The following is a 20763-nucleotide window of genomic DNA, read 5'->3' as shown; positions in this document are numbered from 1 at the left end:
TAGGATAACCCGTCTTAACACTAGCACACATTGATGAATTTCCCTTTAAAAGCTACAGTTCAAAATACATCCACTGGAAGGCGTCAAAAGAAGATGGCCTGTAGCCAAATTATAGGCCTGTAGCTTCCATCCCAGTTTGCTGCAAACTTAAGGAAAAGCTTTTGGCAATTCAATTGACAGCTTACTTGGACAGAGCTCAATCTGGTTTCCAGAGCAATTTTTGTACAGAAACAGTACTATATACTCCAATAAATGAAATAAGACAGTTATAAGCGTTAGGGAAGCGAGCATTACTCCTTCAATTCGATTTGTCTAGAGCCTTCAATCCGTAATACAATGGTCCATTTGTTCTCTTCTTCTTCATGCGGAATGGGCCATCTTATTATGAACTGGAATGTAATGACTCAACCCTGAAGCAGCTATTTGAAACGTGAATTCATGTCTGGGAGAGGTGGACATAATAGTATTTATACTAAGAAAGATAAGATAAACAACATGTATAGCAGAAGCTGAATATTTTTTTTTTAAACCCACAACAAAAAACAACAGATCAATTAAAATTTTGGCTGCATTTGAGCAAGAGATAACTACCCTCCCCCACCCCCACTCCTTTTACAAAATCATGAAAGCGTTATTTAGCACAGGCTGGCACGCTGAATGCTCTGCATTGCTCTTGACACTCGTAGAGTTCGTATGAGCGTCCGGAGCAACGCAGAGAATTTAGTGTGCCGGCCTGTGCAAAAAAAAAAAAAAAATTTACTCCCCTTTTTACAAAACCACAGAAGCAACTTTGTAAGCCGTCTGAGGATCCACAGAAAATTTAGGAAAAATTTCTATGACTGGTGATGTGAGTTATGTAATGATGATCTTAACCCTTTGAGTTCATCTACTGTGGGAGCAATTAGCATCCTGTGATAGCTTACACAGTACAGACAGAAAATTGTGCCTGCCTTTTGCAGATATATCTTGTGCAAAGTCTTTATGCAATACTGGGTATTATAATGGGAACTTATTTCATAAAGGCATCACAGAGATAAAATAGGTGCACTTTTCACATTTTAGCTAGATACCCAGTTATAAAACTACTCTGTTTGGTTCCTGCCTTTTCAATGCCTTTAACCCCATAGACTAAAGATGCAGAAATCAGAGATGGGAATGTAAGCCAGAAGCTCTGTATACCACTTCAGACATTTATTCTCCTGCTGGGAAGTAGTTAACTTCACAGTCTTTCTTCTAGCTTCTTTGTTTTATAAAGCACTCATTCAAAAATGTTCTGTACATGGATCAGCAAAATGGAGAGCATTGTTGCTCCTGGATTTCAAACAAATCAAAACAGATTTTGTAAAGAATCAAGCTCTTGACCCTAAAAGAAGTTATCTTTTGCCCTTTCTCTGGAATTTGTGCACATTTCAGAAGTCAACATTCCAGTACACAGACTCTTCCTGCTCTTCTGGTTGGAATGTATTTTATCTGCTTCAAAAGAAAACACTCTTTCTACAAATTATTCTTCTGTATTTTATTCAGGAGAGTGGAGGAAATACTATTGACATCGGACCCCTTTAATCAAGCTGCTGTAGAAGATTTTAGCGCGGGCCAGTGAGGTAAATGCTCCAACACTCATTCAATTCCTATGACTGTTGGAGCATTTACCTCGCCAGCCCATGTTAAAACACTCTACCGTGGCTTGATAAAAGGGAACCATAATTTGTTTTTGTTGAAAGGTTTCATTGTTATTTGAATTCAAGAAAGCTTGGGACAAGTACATGTGATTTCTAAGGGAGAGAAAGGGATAGCTGATTATATATTCAGGTAGACTGGTAAGGACATATGGACTTTATTTGCCTTCATTTTCTATGCTTTTGAAAAGCAATAAACACTTTTTAAATTGAAATGATATACGATTTACAGATGTGTAGAGCATCTTTGTCCAAAATGATGTACAATTTAATAAAGGCAGTGGCCATCCGAAAATTAGAGTTGCTTCTCTGCAGGCAAGAACAAAAACCACTTGTATTAAAATGTATCTACGAAACCAGGGGTGAAGCCCCTGAGCTTGCCAAAGAGTCTTGCCATTATCAGACCAAACTTTAACAGCTTATCCCTAAGAAATTTTCCTAAAAATTCTATAAATGGTGCCCAATGTTAGGCACACGACTGGGTGCACAGTTATAGAATAAGACAGGTAATAGAAGATATTGCCAGTGGTATGTTGCAAGGTTCAGTTCTCAGGCAAGTTCCTTGTAATATTTTTGTGAGCGATATATTTGAAAAGACTGTCTGATAAGGTTGCCAATTTGCAGATGACATTAAAATCTGTAATAGGGTTGACACCTCTGATGATGTAGGTAACAAGAGGAAGGACCTAGCATAGCTTGAAGAATGGTCCAAAATTTGGCAGCTAAGACCGCATGCAAAAAAAAAAAAAAAAAAAAAGTAGGGTCATGCATCTGAGGTGCAAAAACTCAATAGAATAGCATTTAGGTGAGAATCTGACATATGTACGAGAGGTCGCTGAAATGTTCTCAGCCCAACCAACCAAGTTGGGGCAGTCTCCATCAATGATTATACACTTAGGGATCCTTTTACAAAGCCGCGCAAGAGCCTTAACGCGTGGAATAGTGCGCGCTAAATTGCCATATGCGCTAGCCGCAACCGCCTCCTTTTGAGCAGGCGGTAGATTTTCGGCTAGCATTAAAAATGCTAGCACACCTTTGTAAAAGGAGCCCTTAGTCCAGTGATTTTCCACTTTTTTGTTCTGTATTTTTCCGACAGAATAAAAAAAAAAAATAAAAAGAGGAAAATATCTGGACTAAGGGGCAAATTCTATAAATCGCGACCCGATTTAAGGCAGTGGTAGACGTCCTACCACTGTCAAACTAGCCAATCAGGATGCAAGTTTTTAGAAAACACCTACCCAAGGCAGGTGGCCTACACTGTAGGCATTTTCGCGGGTCTAGGGAGACGCATATGAGCACCTAAACTCACCCAAGGCTGGGCGTGGTTGTGGTTTTACCCAGAAGTGGCCTTGGGCGAGTTTTAGCGGTCTTAGGTGTCTCTCTAGAGCTGCGACAGGCGTCTGAAATATAGACTATTAAAATGCTGGCCCACATTTCAAATAGATCTATCCACTGAGCTGATCAATGCCATGGCAGGGAACCCCCAAAACCCACCGCAAGTCGGCCAGCAGGAGGGATGCCCACTCCCTCCTGCCGCCACCCCAAACCCCCTCCAACACTGTCCCCAGCAAGAGGGATGCCCAATTCTTCCTGCCACCATCCCTGAACCCCCACCCGACACTGGCCAAGGCAGGAGGGATGCCCAATTCCTCCTGCCGGAACCCCCGAAACAACTCCCCCAAACTGTGATAGGCAGGAGGGATGACCCCCCCAATCTAGGACCCCCCTTAGACCTGAACCCTCTAACCTGGCATGCCAAAACCCAACCCAGCCCCCCCTGTACCTTTTGTAGTACGGTGGGCTTGAGGGATGCCTACTCCTTCCCACCTCCAGGCCCGCCTTTTCACAATGGCAGGCCTTCACCTTCCCAGTGCATCCTGGAATGCACAGGGGAGGGGCTGAGACTCCAAATGGCCAGATACCAAAGGCCATGGGCATGGCCTTTGGAATCTGGTCAATTGTAGTCTTAGTCCACTCCCAGTGCATCTTAGAATGCACTGGGAAGGAGGCCTAAGATTACGGTTGGCCCAGGTGCCCAAGACCCTTCCTATGGGAGGGGTCTTAGGCACCTGGGCCAATCAGGGCATTAGGCCCCTCCCCAGTGCATCCCCAGGTGCTCAGTTGATCACAGTAGGGAGATTCCTTTGCCGCGATCAACTCAAAAGTAATGCCATTCTATAACTTGTGCTCAGTTGATCACAGTAGGGAGATTCCCTTGCCGCGATCAACTCAAAAGTAATGCCATTCTATAACCTGTGCCTGCGACATGGACATCAGTTAGAGAATCGGGGTGATTAGGCGTCTATCCCTTAGGGCAGATGTGATTCTGTATAGGACACCAGTGTGCAATTCTCAGCCACTTCTTAGATGGCTGCAGAAACCGGTGTCCTATGCAGAATTTCCCCCTAAGTCAGTGTCCCACACACTTTTCGGCTCTGTGGCAAACTAAACCCGGTGCCGCAGTTGAAAAGCATCTGAAAGTGTGCAGACTAAGTAGGTTTCCATGGATTTACCCCCCTCCTTTACAAAGCCGCGCTAGCGTTTTTAGTGCCAGCCGCCACGGTAAGAGCTCCGACACGGCTTTGTAAAGGAGGGGGTTAGTGACTCAACCCATATACATGATTAAAAAACAAAATTTAGAATGAGATTATAAAGATCTACTGTTTAAACCGATATAAAAATACTCACCACCACTGCCTCTACAGTTCCCATTATTAGAATCCATAGGGAAATCCGGCATTGAATCTTAGAGCATGTAAAGAAATGTTAATATTGACATTAGTAGACTTTTACACATGAATACTGTAATCCAGTTTTGCATCTTCCTATCTGAGATCAGTTCGCTAAAAAGGAAAATAAGGAAAATGTAAGCCAAAAATCAAAGGTTACATTTATAAGAATATCTATGCTAAAAATAATGGGCTCCTTTTATCAAACAGCGGTAGAGCATTTTACCATGGGCTAGTGAGGTAAATGCTCTGGCGCTCTTAAGAATTGAATGAATGAAGAATCGAATGAGCATTTGAGCATTTACCTCGCTGGCCCATGATAAAATGCTCTACCACTGCTTGATAAAAGGAGCTCCATGATTTTCACCCCCCCTCCCCCCCCAAAAAATACATTTTTATACTGCTTTTTAAGGGCTCCTTTTACAAAGCCACGGTAGAGGTTTCTACCATGGGCTGGTGAGGTACATGCGCTGACGCTCATAGAAATTCTATGAGCGTCGGAGCATTTACTTCACTGGCCCATGGTAGAAACCTCTACTACAGCTGTGTAAAAGCCAGCGTAAATTATTTGAACTTTAGCTACTAATTAGAACAGGAAAATATCCATTGTCAACACTCATCAAGAAAAAGTCATTCTTAAACCACAAAAATAAAAGTGAAAACCTAAATAAAGTGGTTTTAGGAAAAAGGAAAAGGCTTTTACTCTCTAATGATGGCCTGGGATTTGAATCCTAAACTTCTGTACTAAAGGCCAGGACTCTAACCCCCTAAGCCAACTTCTCTCAATGTATATGAAGGAATATTTTTTTTTATATCATGAATGTGCTCAGTGCTCCAACTTAAATGTGTATGTGGTAAAGACCAGTGGATTTGGGAACCATCACTGTATTTCCACAATTATTCATATTTCAACACTAGAGCTGAATAAACTGTTCGAGGAGTTTACTTCATCTGTGTCTATATCATTGTAACTTTTAAAATGTTCACTGGTTTATGTGTTGGAAAAAAAAAAAAAAAAGTGTTGGTTCCTTAAAACTGGCCGCAACAATGTATACTCCAAATACTCCATGTGCTCAAATGCAAAAATATGGAAAAATTGAGGGAAAAAAAACTAGTTCATGTGCAAATAAAATCTTCAATAAGCTCCTCAGATTTCTTATTCAAATAAGAAATTTGGGAAACTTAAAAGTTACAAAGATATAGACGTAGATGAGGCAACCTCCATGGACATTGGAGCAAGTTTCAGATAAGTAGTAGTTTTTTACGCTTATCAGGATCAGAATGTAAATTGATTTTCGCTGTTGAGGTATTGGTAATACAATAAAGAACCAAGTGTCTCATTAATTAGTGTCAGGTGGTTCTTTAGTGTAATAAAGGTGTCTTAATAGCATCAATAAATTTTGCTGATATTGAGGTATTGGTAATGACATTTTATCCAGCTTTAGTGTTGAAATGTGAAATATGAATAACTGTGGGAATGCAGTAATGGTTCCCAAATCCACATGAGCACTGAGAGAAGTTGGCTTAGGGGGGTTAGAGTCCTGGCCTCGGCTACAGAGGTTTAGGGTTCATATCCCAGGCCATCATTAGAGAGTTAAAACTTTTTTCTTTATTCCTAAAACCACTTTATTTAGGTTTTCATTTTTGTAGTTTAAGTATGGCTTTTTATTGAACAGACACTAGTTTTGAACAATTAGATTGAAGAGTGTCCGATATATAACCCCCTCCTTTTACAAAATTGCACAAAGAGGTTTACCAACAGGCACACTGAATGCTCTACGCTGCTCCGACGCTCATAGGAACTCTATGACCATCGGAGCGGTGCAGAGCATTCAGTATGCCAGCTGGCACTGTAAACCTCTAGTGTGGTTTTGTAAAAAGAGTGTGTAAATTAATTCCCAATTTTTTGAATTGCTTGCAGCACTCATCAAGAACCGGGGAACAAATTGAGGCTCCCTTTTATCAAGCCATGTTAGGATTTTTTTTTTTTTTTGCCAGCCGCTAAGGTAAAAGCTCTGAAGCTCATAGCAATAGGTATAGTTCATGTGTGTGTGTTGGGGGGGGGGGGGTTCAGGACCACTTACACAATCAGACACAATGTTTGCCTCTTTATGGAACCAAAGGGGAATACAGTCTGGTTAGATCATAGGGATGGTGCAATTAAGTTCAGTGCTTGCTGTATGAACATTTTTTCTTACTTGCAATTCATGGATGACAATCATTAAAAAATTATGAAAAATTATTAAATATAAAAATTATAGTATGTGCATTTCTTAATTGGAATGGAGGTTTTTAGATCAATGATTTGGCCAGACACCAACACAAACATGAAAGATGTAAAGGCCTGAAGGTTTTTTTTCCCTGTGATTATTAAAGAAATGAGGGTGTTTGATTGCTTTAAGTTTACATTTTAAAACTACAAATATTATTTTTAAAACTTTTTTTTGGGGTTTATCACAGTTTATTTTTGTTAGACATCCCTCAGCTATATGTTGGTTAGATCATAAATAGAATCCACATAACAACTGGATTAACCCAAACTTGCAGATCCTTTCAAATCTTGGTACTTGTCACCGATTCAAATCCACTCAGAGCAGTAAGGACTAAAACATTGCCTATTTGAAATGAGTTGGTGGCGTCAGTCCAGTTACAGGAGTCAGCAAAAGTAAGCAAGATTCCTAAAAATCATTGAATTCTGTTGCACATCTTGTGATAATTCCAATGATATGAAATGAAAAGTGTCGAATAACTTGTAAATGTCATGGCTCCACATCATCTTCTAAATTTTCAGTGGCCCCTCAATATTATTTCAGTAGTCTTATCTGCTTAAAAATCAAGCAGATAAGACTATTGCAATAACATTGATTGGGGGAAATCTTCAGTTAAATGTGAATGATGTCATGACACCATAATCTCAAAATGAGTAAAGGGACTGGGATTTGATATACTGCCTTTCTGTAGTTACAAATCAAAGCAGTTTGCATATTATATACAGGTACATAAGAGAGAGAGAGACACACAGAGAGAGATAGAGACAAAGAGATTTCCAGTTCCTTCTGAAATATATTAGATTGCACTGATACAATTTCATTTTTAGGGTTTAAGCTTACCAAACTGTAAAAGCGGGGACATATTCATGGGTGAGCCTGGGTGGGCAATGCCCCTCCACCTTGGAATCAAACCTAACCAATAAAGGGCAGTAGCATAGAGAATTGTTAGGAGACCTCAAGGTGAAGGCAACATTTAAATAGTTTTGGCCCACCCAAGTTAACCTCAGACTCTACAAAAAAAAGTTCTGGCTATAAGGGTGGCAGTATACCTCAGGATGCCCTGAGGTACAAGGTGTACAAACACCTTGAGTTTGGAATTATAAACACAGATTATCATTATGCTGCACAGTTAGAAAGCCAGTTGAACTATTGTTTACCAGATGTAATTGAAATAGTATACAGTACTTTCAAAATTAGAATCTTATAATTTTCTTTAGGTAGTTCAAACTATTAGAAGTATTTTTATGACAGGAAGCTCTCCATAATTAGGTAAAAGGAATAATTTTCTGGGGCTTTTGCATTATTTTTGTTAAAAACACAACATTTATTATTTTCTACATCTCTCTCTTATAGAATTCAGAACAAGAAGCTCTGAAATGTCCTTAGAAAGAATGACAATAGATGTCCTGGATGACCCTGAAAACTCCTGAACACATATTATGCTCAGCTTAATAAAAATGTTAACTAGAAACCGTGCCCTACCTTATTAAATTCTCCTATTAACAGCGGGTCAAGTGAGTATATAAAAGTGTTATTTTTCTTAACCGACTTCAAAGAAAACAAGAATTTTTGGGAGGGAGGAGTATGGATACAGGCATTGAAAAGGGGGCAATTGAGGAAGCAGGACGAGATTTCTATGAAGTCCTTTGAATAAATGTCTCATTCATGGTGGAACATAAACGTACAGTAATATGATCCTAATTGTCTTTTTTTCCCCCCCTTCAATTGTAATGACATTAGCCAGACTCTCTGAAGTGGCTTGTAACAGCAAAGCCATACTGAGGACTGGAGAATTTGGAGCAGTTGGGAGAAGCTTGTTTCCTTTATCTAGATTTGTGGTCCAAAGCAAACACCACATAGCTTTTACGCATCATGCTCAATTAATAGATGAACTTTTCAGGTTTGCGTGAAGTAAAATAGAAATCTTCACCAAATCTATTTGCATTTAAGAAATTCTGTAGGTTGGTAATAAAAAAAAAATTTAAAAAAAGATCAACAATTCACCCTGCCAAAATCTGAGGAGTAAGAAAAGTGAATGGCCAGAGTATTGGATTTCAATGCTGAGAGGCACTGAAACGAACCAAATAATGAAAATGGTTTCCTGCTCAAAATGCTTATTTTGAGCAGCAAGTTTTCAAATAATATGGAATTTTTAACCTGTTGATCAATAACATTGCAACTTAAACCTGATTACCAGACCTTTTTGAACAGGATTGGAATTTAAAGAACAAGACACCAACGATTTAACACACACAAAAAAAAATAATCGGAATACTCTTATTTAATAAGAAGTGTTTAAATTTCATGAGATCATTTGAAGCAAACCATCCTTTGCTGCAATTATGATTTTTCGTTCAGTTAATCATCTACTTAACATTTTAGTGTGACTTTCAACGATTTTAACAGAATAGCCTTTTTTGTAAGTGTTTGTGGAAATTGCAGAGATGTATCCAGCCTTTTTACTAACTTCCCCTACTTTAAATACACATTACTACAAATTATTATGGAAGATGCGGCAAGTATAGCAACTCAAATTAAGCAAAAAATAACCCCAAAAAACAAAAACAGTCAAAAAAGCAAAGGTGGCTCATTGGTATATGGTGTATTTTTCCCTTGCAGTAGGTCAATTGTACTCGACTATGCACAGTTCCCTAGTATATGATCATTTATTTATTTTTTTGCATTTATATACCACTTATAACTTAAGTGGTGTACATTCAGGTACTCAAGCAGGAGAGTGGAGAGTTGTAAAATACTGTGACTGCTCTATTTTGCTCCTCCACCTCCCTCACCTTATTCATTGGCAGCTAAATAATTTTGTAACTTAAAGAACAATAGCCCGAGACAGGTTCATATTTGTGTGGCTAACATCTTACTGTCCATGGAGGAGAACCTCTGTTACAGGTTAGTAACATCATTGGAGACAGGGCACTGAAATTTGAAAGTTTCCCATTCACTGTAAAGCAAGACTTTTAACTCTTCTAGCAATGAAGATCTCACAGATCTTAACTGTACGTCCATTTATCGACAGCTGAGGTTTCATATTTCATATGTGCAGGTCCGAGGTTATGGCTCTGACAGATCTCCATGACACTTTAGCTCTGACGGTTCCTAATGCATGCGCTAAATCGGCTACCGCACATTAGTAAAAGGACTACTAAAGCTCTGACGGTCCCTAATGCTTTGCCCTCCCTATGCAGAGACTAAAAGTGGCCCCTTTTAGTCTCAGCATAAGAAGGAAAAAGCATTAGGGACCGTCAGAGCTTTAGTAGTCCATTTACTAATGTGCGGTAGCCGATTTAGCGCATGCTAATGCGCACCAACACATCCATAGGATATAATGGATGTGTTAGCACACATTAGCATTTAGCGCGCCTTAGTAAAAGGACCCCAGAGTGTCATGGTCGTCTGTCAGAGCCATGACCTATGCTGAGACCAAAAGTGGCAAAACTTTGCTATTTCACAAGCTACTAAAGAAGCCTAGAGATTAGGGCAGTTGTCTTGGGCCCTGCTGATCTAGGTTCAAGACCGGCTTGAACCCAGACAAAATGCAGACCTCTCTTAGCTGAAGTGTTTCCTCAAATTAATAATAAAAGGCTGTCGGCACAGATCCGTGGGGGGTCAGAAAGAGCAGTGGAATGAGGGGCTAAAACGCGGACCCTGCGCACATGAAATATGAAACCTCAGCTGCCAATAAATGACGATTTTTAAGGGCCTGCGGTTGAGGTCCGCGTTTTACTCCTTCCCCTTTAGCAGCAGCAGGTTGTCAGCGCCCTTTGGTTCCGCCTGAGATACTCACCGGGGCCCTCCGCCGTCACTATGGCCTCGGGGGAGATGCAGACGCCTTGGTCGTAGACGGGCAGCTCCTCGCACGCCAGGCTCTCGGGCCACACGTGCTGGTACTTGACGAGGACCGGCTCGCAGCCGGCGCGGGCCCGCTCGCACACCGACTTGCAAGGCTTGATGGGCTCGTGCTGGAAGTCGATGGTGCAGATGGGGGCGTACATGGCGCAGAGGAAGAAGCGCAGGTCCGGGCTGCACTGGGTGCCCAGCAGCCCCTCGAACTGCTCGATGGCCAGGACGGCGTTGGCCTGGGTGCTGTGGTGCAGGTGGTTCGGCATCTTGGTCACGTTCCAGGGCATGGGCTTGCACAGGGGGATCCGCACCGGCTCGCAGGCGGCCCCGTGGGCGCCGGGCGCGGGGCCCAGCAAGACAGCGGCCAGGAGCAGAAGCGGGAAGTAAAGCATCCTGCGCAGAGCCCCGACTCCTTCCGGATCGACCTAAGCAGGCGAGCCGTCCATACACGAAAAGCAACGTTATTTTCCCTTCTCCTAGACTGAGACCAGTTACATGGCCTTTACAAAACTCCCCTAACTTGTGTTCACCCGATCAGACCCGACGGAGTCATCCGATGAAAACCCTTAGAATCAGGTTTACGGTCCAGTTCGTCAATTGTTCAATGATCAGCACCGGCGCTGGTTGGTTTGAGATGCACAGATCAAGTTGGCTAGCTTGGGAGGATAGCGGGAATGTTTCGAAAATGAAATGGGCTCCTTGAAAACTGAGCTTTGCCAAGCTATCCTTCACCTCTTCTGGGGACTCTGAACGCAGATCCCCCGTGGAAAGTGAGCTCCCCTCTCCCGGCTGGTGCTCGCCTTTCCCAAATGAGCCCAGCATCTAACCTCCGATTCCTTTTCACTTTCCCACCTCCTGATCAGAAAGGGAGCCCCTCCTCTTTTAACTGGTGTGATTGGGGGCTGTCTGCTTCCATTATTACTGCTTTCAGCCTTCAGCTACTGTTATAGCCACTGGGCAGCTGCAAATACAGCCTCAGGTTTTTCTGGATGAATTCTTGGAAAAGCAGTCCAAGGACACCCAAGCCCATCTGTAGTACAATAACAAGTTTGTGTAAGAGAAAAGCAGCGCGTCCCCAATGCTCTGTAACAGACTTCATTCAAAGAGGCTGAAAACTTGTAAGGTATGGGAGGTTGTTCCCAGCAGAAAGAAGTGATGGTACAAAACGTAAATTAAATTCTCCACAGGACAAAAGTCATTTAGAAAATGTGACGGGGGAAATAATATGTCAGCTTTGCATTGGCATTTTATTTTTCAAACTTAGATGGTACATGTATTAAAAAAACTGGGTCCTAAGATAAGGACAAGCAGAATAAAGGATCTGCTGTGTCTGTTAGTCCTGTGGAAACAATGGGTCTGTTACCGCAAGTCTTCACATTTCTAAGAAATGAATTCATTAGGAGCCTCCCCTCCCCCAGGGTGAAAACCAGAGCCAGGATGAAGGAAAGGAGCCCTCTCCCCCCCCCCACCCCTGTACAGACAAGGTTTCTCTCGAATAAAAGAGAGGAATTCTCCGTCTGCCTGCCTCTTTAACTCAGACACAAGCTGAGAAACATGCACCCTACCTTTGTATGCATCCGTTTCTTATATCCCACTCTGTTAAAAAGCATTTTTTAAAAAAAATGAAAATTGTTAATATATATTCCACATGGACAGCATAAGTGGTTTATAGATACCGAAATCAGAAAATGAGATACAAAATAATACGTTGAAAATGTATATCTCCTTTCTCAGCTTTCTTTTAATTAATGACATGTTTAAAATGATTTTTTTTGTATAGTAAACTAATAGAATGTGTGACATTCTGGGTAGCCTGGATTCAACCCTACACATATGGTTTTTGAAAATTTTGTCCTTCTCTTGTGCTCCCTTCTTTAAATGTGAGAAAAATATTGAGCCCTTCAGAGCAAAAGTGTAAGCCCGAGAGCTTGTCTCGATGGGCGAAATTTAATATTGGGCTAGAGGGCCCCTTAATCGCCTGTCGAGACTAGGTAGGCAGTGTAGGGCAAAATGTAGGGGAGAGTTTCTTCCCGCCTTGACCGGTCAGAACTTCTGATTGGTCAAGGCATGGAAAGTTCGAGCGGGGGGGGGGGGGTAGTATATAAGCTTCCGGGGTCAGGGGTTCCTGACTCATGGAGGGCAGCTTTCCCTCCCTCCCTTCTATGGGTGGTTCGGTTGGTGCCGGGGTTTAGGGATGTCTCAGCGGCGGTGTACCGAGCTACCAAGCGTTTTGGGGGATGGACTCATCCGGCAATGAGCCGTAAGAGGACATGTGCTCGGGGGGGGGGGGGAGCGAGCGTCAGTGAATGGTATGTTAAGGGGCATGGAGGTCATGCCACCCCCCCCAGGCCCTAGCTGAGGATGGCGGAGAATTGGGAATTTAACATATAAAGACTGTTTATATGGTAACTTGGATGTTATAATGTTTTGTTAATTGTTCTTGTTGTTTATTCTAATAAACAGGGCTGCGGCCTATATTTTCCAGTAAATTGTGCGTAGTATTTTGTAAAAGATGGGTGGGGGAACAAAAAGGGTGAGGAGGGGTGGGGGCCAGGTGATGGGGGACCTTCCAGTTCCAGATATTGGTAGGCCATATTGACTTTTTGAGTAACTCCCAAGTATTTTTCAGCAGGAGTTACTGATACTGCAGCAATAAGTCTGTGCTAGCTCTCATTCATTTGATTGTATGTTTCTAATTTGACACATGGTGTTGAACTGCAAGGGATCAGGACTCCTGATGCAGGCATTTGAGTGCTGAAACAGCCCCATGTTGAGTCATATTTTTATGCAATGGACTTTAGAAAGCTTTTTATGGCTGCTACTTAAAACTGTCGTTTGATTTACCTCTGGCTATTTGGAAGACCGCTTTTCTAAACCCTACATTTTTGGTTGTCAAGTTGAATTTTTGCATTATTTCAGCTATGCACTTCATAGACTCTGTGACCTAGAGGAGGCTTGTCCAACTTTTTTCTATCAGGGGCCACATTTAATATTTTGTAACATATAGAGAGCTTAAACACGTATCGCTGTATTTTGCCATGTTTCGTCAAATAATGGCAAAATATGACTATGTGTTGTCCCCTCCTCAGCCATCACCCAGTCTCCCTTTCTCTCAAGTACACCCTCCCAGCTTTTAAGAACATAAGAATTGCCGCTGCTGGGTCAGAGCAGTGGTCCATCGTGCCCAGCAGTCTGCTCACGTGGCGGCCCTCTGGTCAAAGACCAGCACCCTAACTGAGACTAGCCCTACCAGCGCACGTTCTTGTTCAGCAGGAACTTGTCTAACTTTGTCTTGAATCCCTGGAGGGTGTTTTCCCCTATAACAGCCTCCGGAAGAGCATTCCAGTTTTCTACCACTCTTAACTTTTAAGCTGTATACCAAGGGGCTCATAATCGAAACTTAAATACATTTAAAAACCTGCCCAAGTCGGCACTTGGATGATCTATAAGACCAATAATCGAAATGGCTTTTTCAACATATCCAGGGACATTTTAGGCCTCTGAATCCCGCTGTGTGCTCAGAGCTGAAAGGGGTGTTTTTAAAGGAGTGGTTAAGGAGGGATGTGGGCCGTCCTAGACTTAGTCGTCCTGCAGGGATAATCGAATGTTTGACGAGACTGCCTAGATGAATCTTATACATTGTGAGTTAGACAATGTAAAGACAGTTAGTTATAAGTGCCCAAAAGGTATCCAAAGTGACCAGATAACCACTGCAGAGACAAAGTAAAGACCTCCTACACACTCCCCCCATGTTCACTGACTCCGTTGCACCCCCATAAAGTCCAGAATAAAATGTACATACAATGGAACCTCGGTTTGCGAGTAACCCGGTTTGCGAGTGTTTTGCAAGATGAGCAAAACACTCAGCAAACTTTTGCCTCGCAAACCGAGCATGTTCTGGTGTATGAGCACCTTCCCCTGCTCTAACCGGCATCGCACCCCCCCGAACCGGCATCGCAACCCCCCCCCACGAGAACCGCAAAGCACCCCCGTGCAGAAAGCGGCATCCGCCCGCCCTTCCTCCCAAGCACTTGGTCCTTACCCCTTCTGCTCGTTGTAAGTGTGAAGTGTGAATGTGAGCTCCCGCCTCTTGCCTGGGCTGGGCCTTGAGCATCTGCGCATGCTCAAGGCCTTCTGGCTCTCGTTCTCTTGGAGAGAACGAGCTCTCCGAGAGAACAGAGCCAGAAGGCCTTGAGCATGCGCAGATGCTCAAGGCCCAGCCCAGGCAAGAGGCGGGAGCTCGCATTCACCCTTACAATGAGCAGAAGTGTTAAGGACCGTGCTTGGGAGGAAGGGCGGGCGGATGCCGTTTTCAGCACGGGGGTGCTTTGCGGTTCTCGCGGGGGGGCGTTTGCGGGGGGTGGTGTTTGTGATGCCGGTTCAGGGGGGTGCGATGCCGGTTAGAGCGGGGGGGGGGGTGATGGAGCAGCGCCGGTAGCCTCGGGGGGGGGGGGGGGGTTGGTGGAACAAATTGTTCAAGTTTGCATTATCTTCTATGTGGAAAGTTGCTTTGATATACAAGTGTTTTGGTTTAAGAACATGCTTCTGGAACAAATTATGCTCTTAAACCAAGGTACCACTATACCTGCCTTCAGAACATCAGAACTTGGCATAGGAAAGCCTAGTAGAGCTACACATAGGTGGTTTAAGTAGTCTGGGGGGGGGGCTAGTGAACCATAGAGAGGAGGACCCAAGCCCATAAGCCACTCTAACCACTACATTCATGGTGGAAAATGTGAGCCCACAAAACCCTACTCTACTGCCATATAGGTGCCACCTGCAGCATAAGGGCTATTGGGGTTGTAGACAGGTGGGTATACTGGGATTTGGGGGGTTCACTATAACCTATAAGGGAGTTCTGGTGAGATGTTTATGTGGCACCCTTTTTGTGAAGTTCATAGCAGTGCCCTGTAAGGTGCCCCACTGCTGTTGCCATGTCTGGGAGGCCACTCCATCACAATGATGGCCCCTCCCCACATCCAAAAGGTCTTGTTCTGGGCATTTGGGACTTGGATGAATTTTTGGTTGAGAATGTGGTATAAAGATAGACATAGTGGTGTTCTGGATGTTCAGATGTCTGGACTTAGAGATAGATGATTTTTGAAAAATGGAATAGTTTAGATCAGTAGTTCCCAACCCTGTCCTGGAGGACCACTAGGCTAGTCAGGTTTTCAGGATAGCCCTAATGAATATGCATGGAGCAGGTTTGCATACCTGGCACCTCCATTATATGCAGCTCTCTCTCATGCATATTCATTAGGGCTATCCTGAAAACCCAACTGGCCTGGTGGTCCTCCAGGACAAGATTGGGAACCACTGGTTTAGATGTATTTTTCAAGAATAGACATTTTACCGGTGCTGACTTTGGGCAACTAGTGCCCTACATCCAAATTGAACTTAGACATATATTTTGATTATGCCCCTCTACTTGTATAGTTGTCCACTCAGCTAAGGGATATTCTGTCTATCATGTTTCGCTAAAACGCTACTTCAAGAAAATCCCCATAGAAAATAAATGAATCGATTTACTATTCTCAACGATGCAAACCAAACTTTATTCCTATTCACCCAATTTTAATCATACTTTTTTTCACATGCCACAGATGACATCCAACTCCAGATCTTCCCCAGACCAAGATGGCGTTGATGTCCAACCGTTCCACTTTTACTTCCTTAGTCTATCAGCTGGCAGACCCTACTCCAATCATAACACTTCCAGTTTAGATCAATGATGCCCACTCCAATTCAGCATTAAGCCTAGGAGAAATGGTGTGCAAACTTTCATTGTGGAGATTTCGAGACCAAAGATGCAGCAAGGTCTGGGAGGCCTTAAACAGTGTCATCTCCTGAAATTGTTGACCATGTTCATGGAATGATTTGGGCAGATCAGCGAATATCATCTAAAACAATTTCTGACACACTACAGATAGCTATTGAATGTGTTGAGTTAATAATCCACAAGCAGCTGGGTATACAGAAGCTGTCGGCCAAGTGGGTGCCCAAATGTTTGAATGGTGACAAGAAATAACATCAAATGGGCACTTCCAAGTTGATTTTGCATCATTTTCAGCAAACTAGTGCCAAGTTTTGATCCTGAAACAAAATAACAGTCCATACGATGTGGCACTCAGGTTCTCCAAGCAAAGGAAATTTAAGAGCTAAAAGTTATCAGGAAAAGTCATGACCACAGTGTTTTGGGATCAGAAAGATGTTATAATGACTGACTATCTTCCAAGGGACCAAACAGTTAATGCAGAATACTACTGTAACTTGTCGTGCCCATTAAATGAGGCATTGGAAGGAAAAAGAAGAGGGAAGTACAGAAAGAAGTTCTCTTTTTGCTCAAAAGGCTGGCAAAACGATAGATGTTTTGATGCAGTTGAGGTTTCAGTGCATAGACCATCTACCCTACTCAAGTTTCAAGTTTATTATGGATTTGATTAATCGCTTATTCAAAATTCTAAGCGATGTACAAAAACAGTAAAATTACAAGTTTCTGGGGGAAACAAACCAAATAAATACGAATAACCTGACAAAACATATAATACAAAAGGAAAAATGATGAAGAAATACAAGTTATTGATAGTAAATAAGACGAGTAAGGGAGAAAACAATAGAAGGGGGTAGAGCAGTGGTTTTTTTTTAAAAAATTGGGAACTAAGATTCAATTAAGGCTCCTAATCTAGATTTCTAGCTGTCAAATGCATCTTTAAAAAGAAAGCATTTTAACTTGCTCTTGAATCTGTCTAAATTGCGTTCTTCCCGTATGTAAATAGGGAGGGGGGTTCCATTTTAGGGGGGCTGTGACAGAAAAGATTAATTGCCGCTGTGTATTAATGTTTTTGAGATTTTGTTCCATCTATTTTCTGTTTCCAACCCTTAAAAAGAATTTGAAAGGGTGACAATTTTCAAGTGATTCAGAGGTGATTGCAGTAGCAGAGCAGTATTTCAGTGACCAGACATCAGAGTATTATTGGGGAAGGGTTATAGAAACTTCGGACATGATGTCCCAAGTGTGTTGAACTTAGGGGTGAATATGTGGAATAACTTGTAAGTTTCATGGCTCCATATCATTCCCTTCTTGGTTGGGCTGAGAACATTTCAGCACCCACTGGTATTTCCACTTTTCAAAGTTGGTGACTGGTTTGGGCTGGAGGATATAGGAGAAGGAAAGGTTCACAGTTTTCTCATTAGAAATATGTTTGCATGTCTCTTCAACTCTGAAGCAGACTGGTAGTCTACTTCTACCACCGTTTGTGTAAAGGTGTGGTGTGGATGGAAATAGACCAGTGATATTTGCTATTTTTGAAGCAGGAGCCACATTGGCAAATTACTTTAATATGAGACCTAGAACCAGTGCTGGATAAAGTGGATGTTGCCCAGAGCCCTGGACAATAAAAGGGATGGGGGTGGGGTGTCTTTTTCCAATGAGATAGCCAGTCTCACTGCTCAGGTGCACTTGGAGTAATACAGTGGTGCCTCGCATAACGAACGCCTCGCACAGCGAACGCTGCACACAACGAACTTCATGTCTTGATTCATACAACGAACTTCGTTTCACACAACGAAGTCGCCCGAGCTGCGTTACTCACTGCGCTTAACTGCCCTCTCTCACAGCCCTTCGCCTGGCTCCCTGTGCAGTGGCGGACCGTCGGCTCGCCTCCTTTTATGGAGGGGCCCGGCGCCTACTGCTGATGCGTTGGGGGGGCGGAGCTACTCTTGCCGCTTCCCCGATGCTAGAAAAAAAAAAAGAAAAGTTAAGTCCCAGTTTTTGCCGCTGAGACTCTGCCCTCTCTCACTGTATACAGTCGTCCTTTTAAGATAAACTCAATATTTTTTATATATCATGGCTTCTAAAAAAAGCAGGAAGGTGATTTCTGTTGAAATGAAACGGGAAATAATTAGAAGGAGTGAATGTGGGGTAAATTTATCTTTTTTTATGTCATCTTAGCATATTATATGCTACAGAACGAATTATTTTTTTTAACATGTATTGTTATGGGAAAACGCGTTTCACATAACGAACTTTTCGCATAACAAACTTGCTCCTGGAACGAATTAAGTTCATTGTGTGAGGCACCACTGTATATGTAAATAAAATTAAATGTGATACTACAGACCCATTCTTTCCCTCAATCCATCTTGGCTTTCCAAACCCAGATTTCCTCCAAAATTCTGTTCTCCCAATACACACTCTCCCCCAACTCCATCCTTAATTAATCTCAACTTCCATCAGCTTCTCTTCCTAGTCACCATCATCTTATCCCCAGAACCTTCCAACCTGCATCTCCCCCTGGTTTGTCAATGCTCCCTGACCTTTACCAGAATCTTGCTGCAGGCACTACCACTAGAACAGCTGTTTTGTTTTCTTCTAGCAACCTGTGGCTTGATATGTGTGGGTTCAAATTTCTTCACTGTTTACACAGTTTTGCAAGAATAGCTTGGGAGTTTGTATGCTGTATAACTCAAAGTCACTGAGAGGCTCTTTTATTAACGTTTGGCTCATTCTAAAAGACTTAGCATGTACTAAATGCTAAGAAGCCCCTCTGATACCCATGGGCTTCTTAGAATTTAACGTGTGCTAAGCTTTAGTAAAGGGCCTCAGAGTTGTACAGTCCTAGAGGAAAACAGAGCAGCTTTGATTAGTAGTATTTCTAGCTTGAATTTCCAGAGCTGACAGTTCTCATTACTGAACTTTACCACTGCAAATTTAGTATTTAAGAAATGTATAACCCACACTATTTATAATGTTAGGTAGCTCATATAATTGCATACACAGGGAACTTTTACCATGGTATGGTAGGATTTGCATTTACTGCACGTTAACAGAAAAATTAACATGCAGAAAGTCTTGTATTTATTATACAGGACAGTTAGCTAATGCATGGGCACCATATTATAGGTCTGGGCCTTAGCCCTCCAGTTGAACCACCCCCCCCCCCCCCCCAAAAGCCCACCAAATCCCCAGAACACAAATCTGATGTCCCCCTAATCCCCCAAACCTCCCTCACAAGTTCACTGCCTCCCTTGGCAAGCTCCTCCCATTAAATACCAGCCCCTCCACTTTCTCCTGATTTTGTTTTGCCCCTTTGCTACCTTGGAAGAGCTAGGGCACCTGAAAAGAGAGCATCACTTGATGCGACAGGAAATGCACTCCAATTGGTGCAACATCTTATAGAAAGAATGAGTCTGTAAAGTGTATGCCCAGTAAGGAAGGGTTAGGATGGCAGTTGCAGCTGGTGGTTAAATCATTTGGAATGTATGTAGCTGGGTGGCTTTGGGACATGAGGCTCACTTGGTTAATTGCCTGTCTGGTGCAAAAACCTTATCTGCTGTTTAGTGAAGGATTTTAGGAAGTGCAGTGGAGGAGCAACTTGTCACAGTATATGTGAGTACCAGTGACTAATGCCACATTTAGGCATTAAGTTAGAAAGCTGAAATACAGAACTTTCAGTGTAGTATTTTCAGAACTGTTTCCCATTCCACACACAGGAATCTCAGAGACAGGAGAGCTCTGAGAAATCTTAAGGAGTGGTGAGACAATGATACAAGGAAAATGCATTTAGATATGTTTGAAACTGGGTGACATTTGAGGAAATGGAAAACCTATTCCAAAACAATTGGAGAATCCCAATTGAGAAGTTGTAATAAAGGCAAAAGTAGCTCCGATGACTGTAAGTAAAGGGTGAAGTCTAAAGATTCCAAATTATCCTTGTCTTTGTATGAATGCTAGAAGTTTAAAAATTAAGATAGATGGAGGAATTAGAATATATAGCACAGAATGAAGAGGTAGATATAATAGGCACCTTCAAAACCTGCTGGAAAAAAGGATGATCAATGGGATGCTGTAATACCAGAGTACAAATATTATATCACACTTATAGGGTGGATCAGTTTGGTAGAGGATTAGAGTAATATGTTAAGGTGACAGAATATGTTGAGTTAAACAGAATGAATGTTCTGCAGAAAAATCAAATCAGATGGAATCTTTATGGATAGAAATTCCAGATGTGAAGAAGAGAATAGTGTTGGGGATATACTACTGTTTGCTTGGACAGAATAAACAGAAAGGCAATGAAATGCTAACATAAATTAGAGAAATTACCAAATTTGGCAACACAGTAAAGATGGATGATTTGAAGTACCCTAATATTGACTGGGTAATTGTCACATCAGAACATACTAGGGAGTTAAAGTTTCTAGATGAAGTAAATGATTACTTTAAGGAACAGA

The 20763-nt window shown here is 42.3% G+C and overlaps 1 protein-coding gene across 2 annotated transcripts in view; it reads right to left on the bottom strand.

Annotated features, from left to right (window-relative positions):
• Positions 1 to 11496, bottom strand: part of FRZB (frizzled related protein) — a 42495-nt gene extending 30999 nt beyond the window's left edge. The window contains exons 1-2 of one of the 2 annotated variants that reach the window (XM_033945825.1): positions 10475 to 11486; positions 4365 to 4421 (exon numbers count right to left, since the gene is read on the bottom strand). In XM_033945825.1, coding sequence (XP_033801716.1) covers positions 4365 to 4421; positions 10475 to 10922 — 505 coding nt within the window. In that variant the 5' untranslated portion in view covers positions 10923 to 11486. Of the gene's footprint in view, positions 1 to 4364; positions 4422 to 10474 lie in introns of both variants that reach the window. The other variant, XM_033945826.1, reaches the window with a different exon arrangement.
• Positions 11497 to 20763: the final 9267 nt, after the last annotated feature.

The sequence above is a fragment of the Geotrypetes seraphini genome, chromosome 5 (genome assembly GCF_902459505.1).
Source record: "Geotrypetes seraphini chromosome 5, aGeoSer1.1, whole genome shotgun sequence".
Lineage (NCBI taxonomy): Eukaryota > Metazoa > Chordata > Amphibia > Gymnophiona > Dermophiidae > Geotrypetes > Geotrypetes seraphini.
Note: the sequence above shows the minus strand (reverse complement) of the source record. Positions and strands in the feature narration are given on the sequence as shown.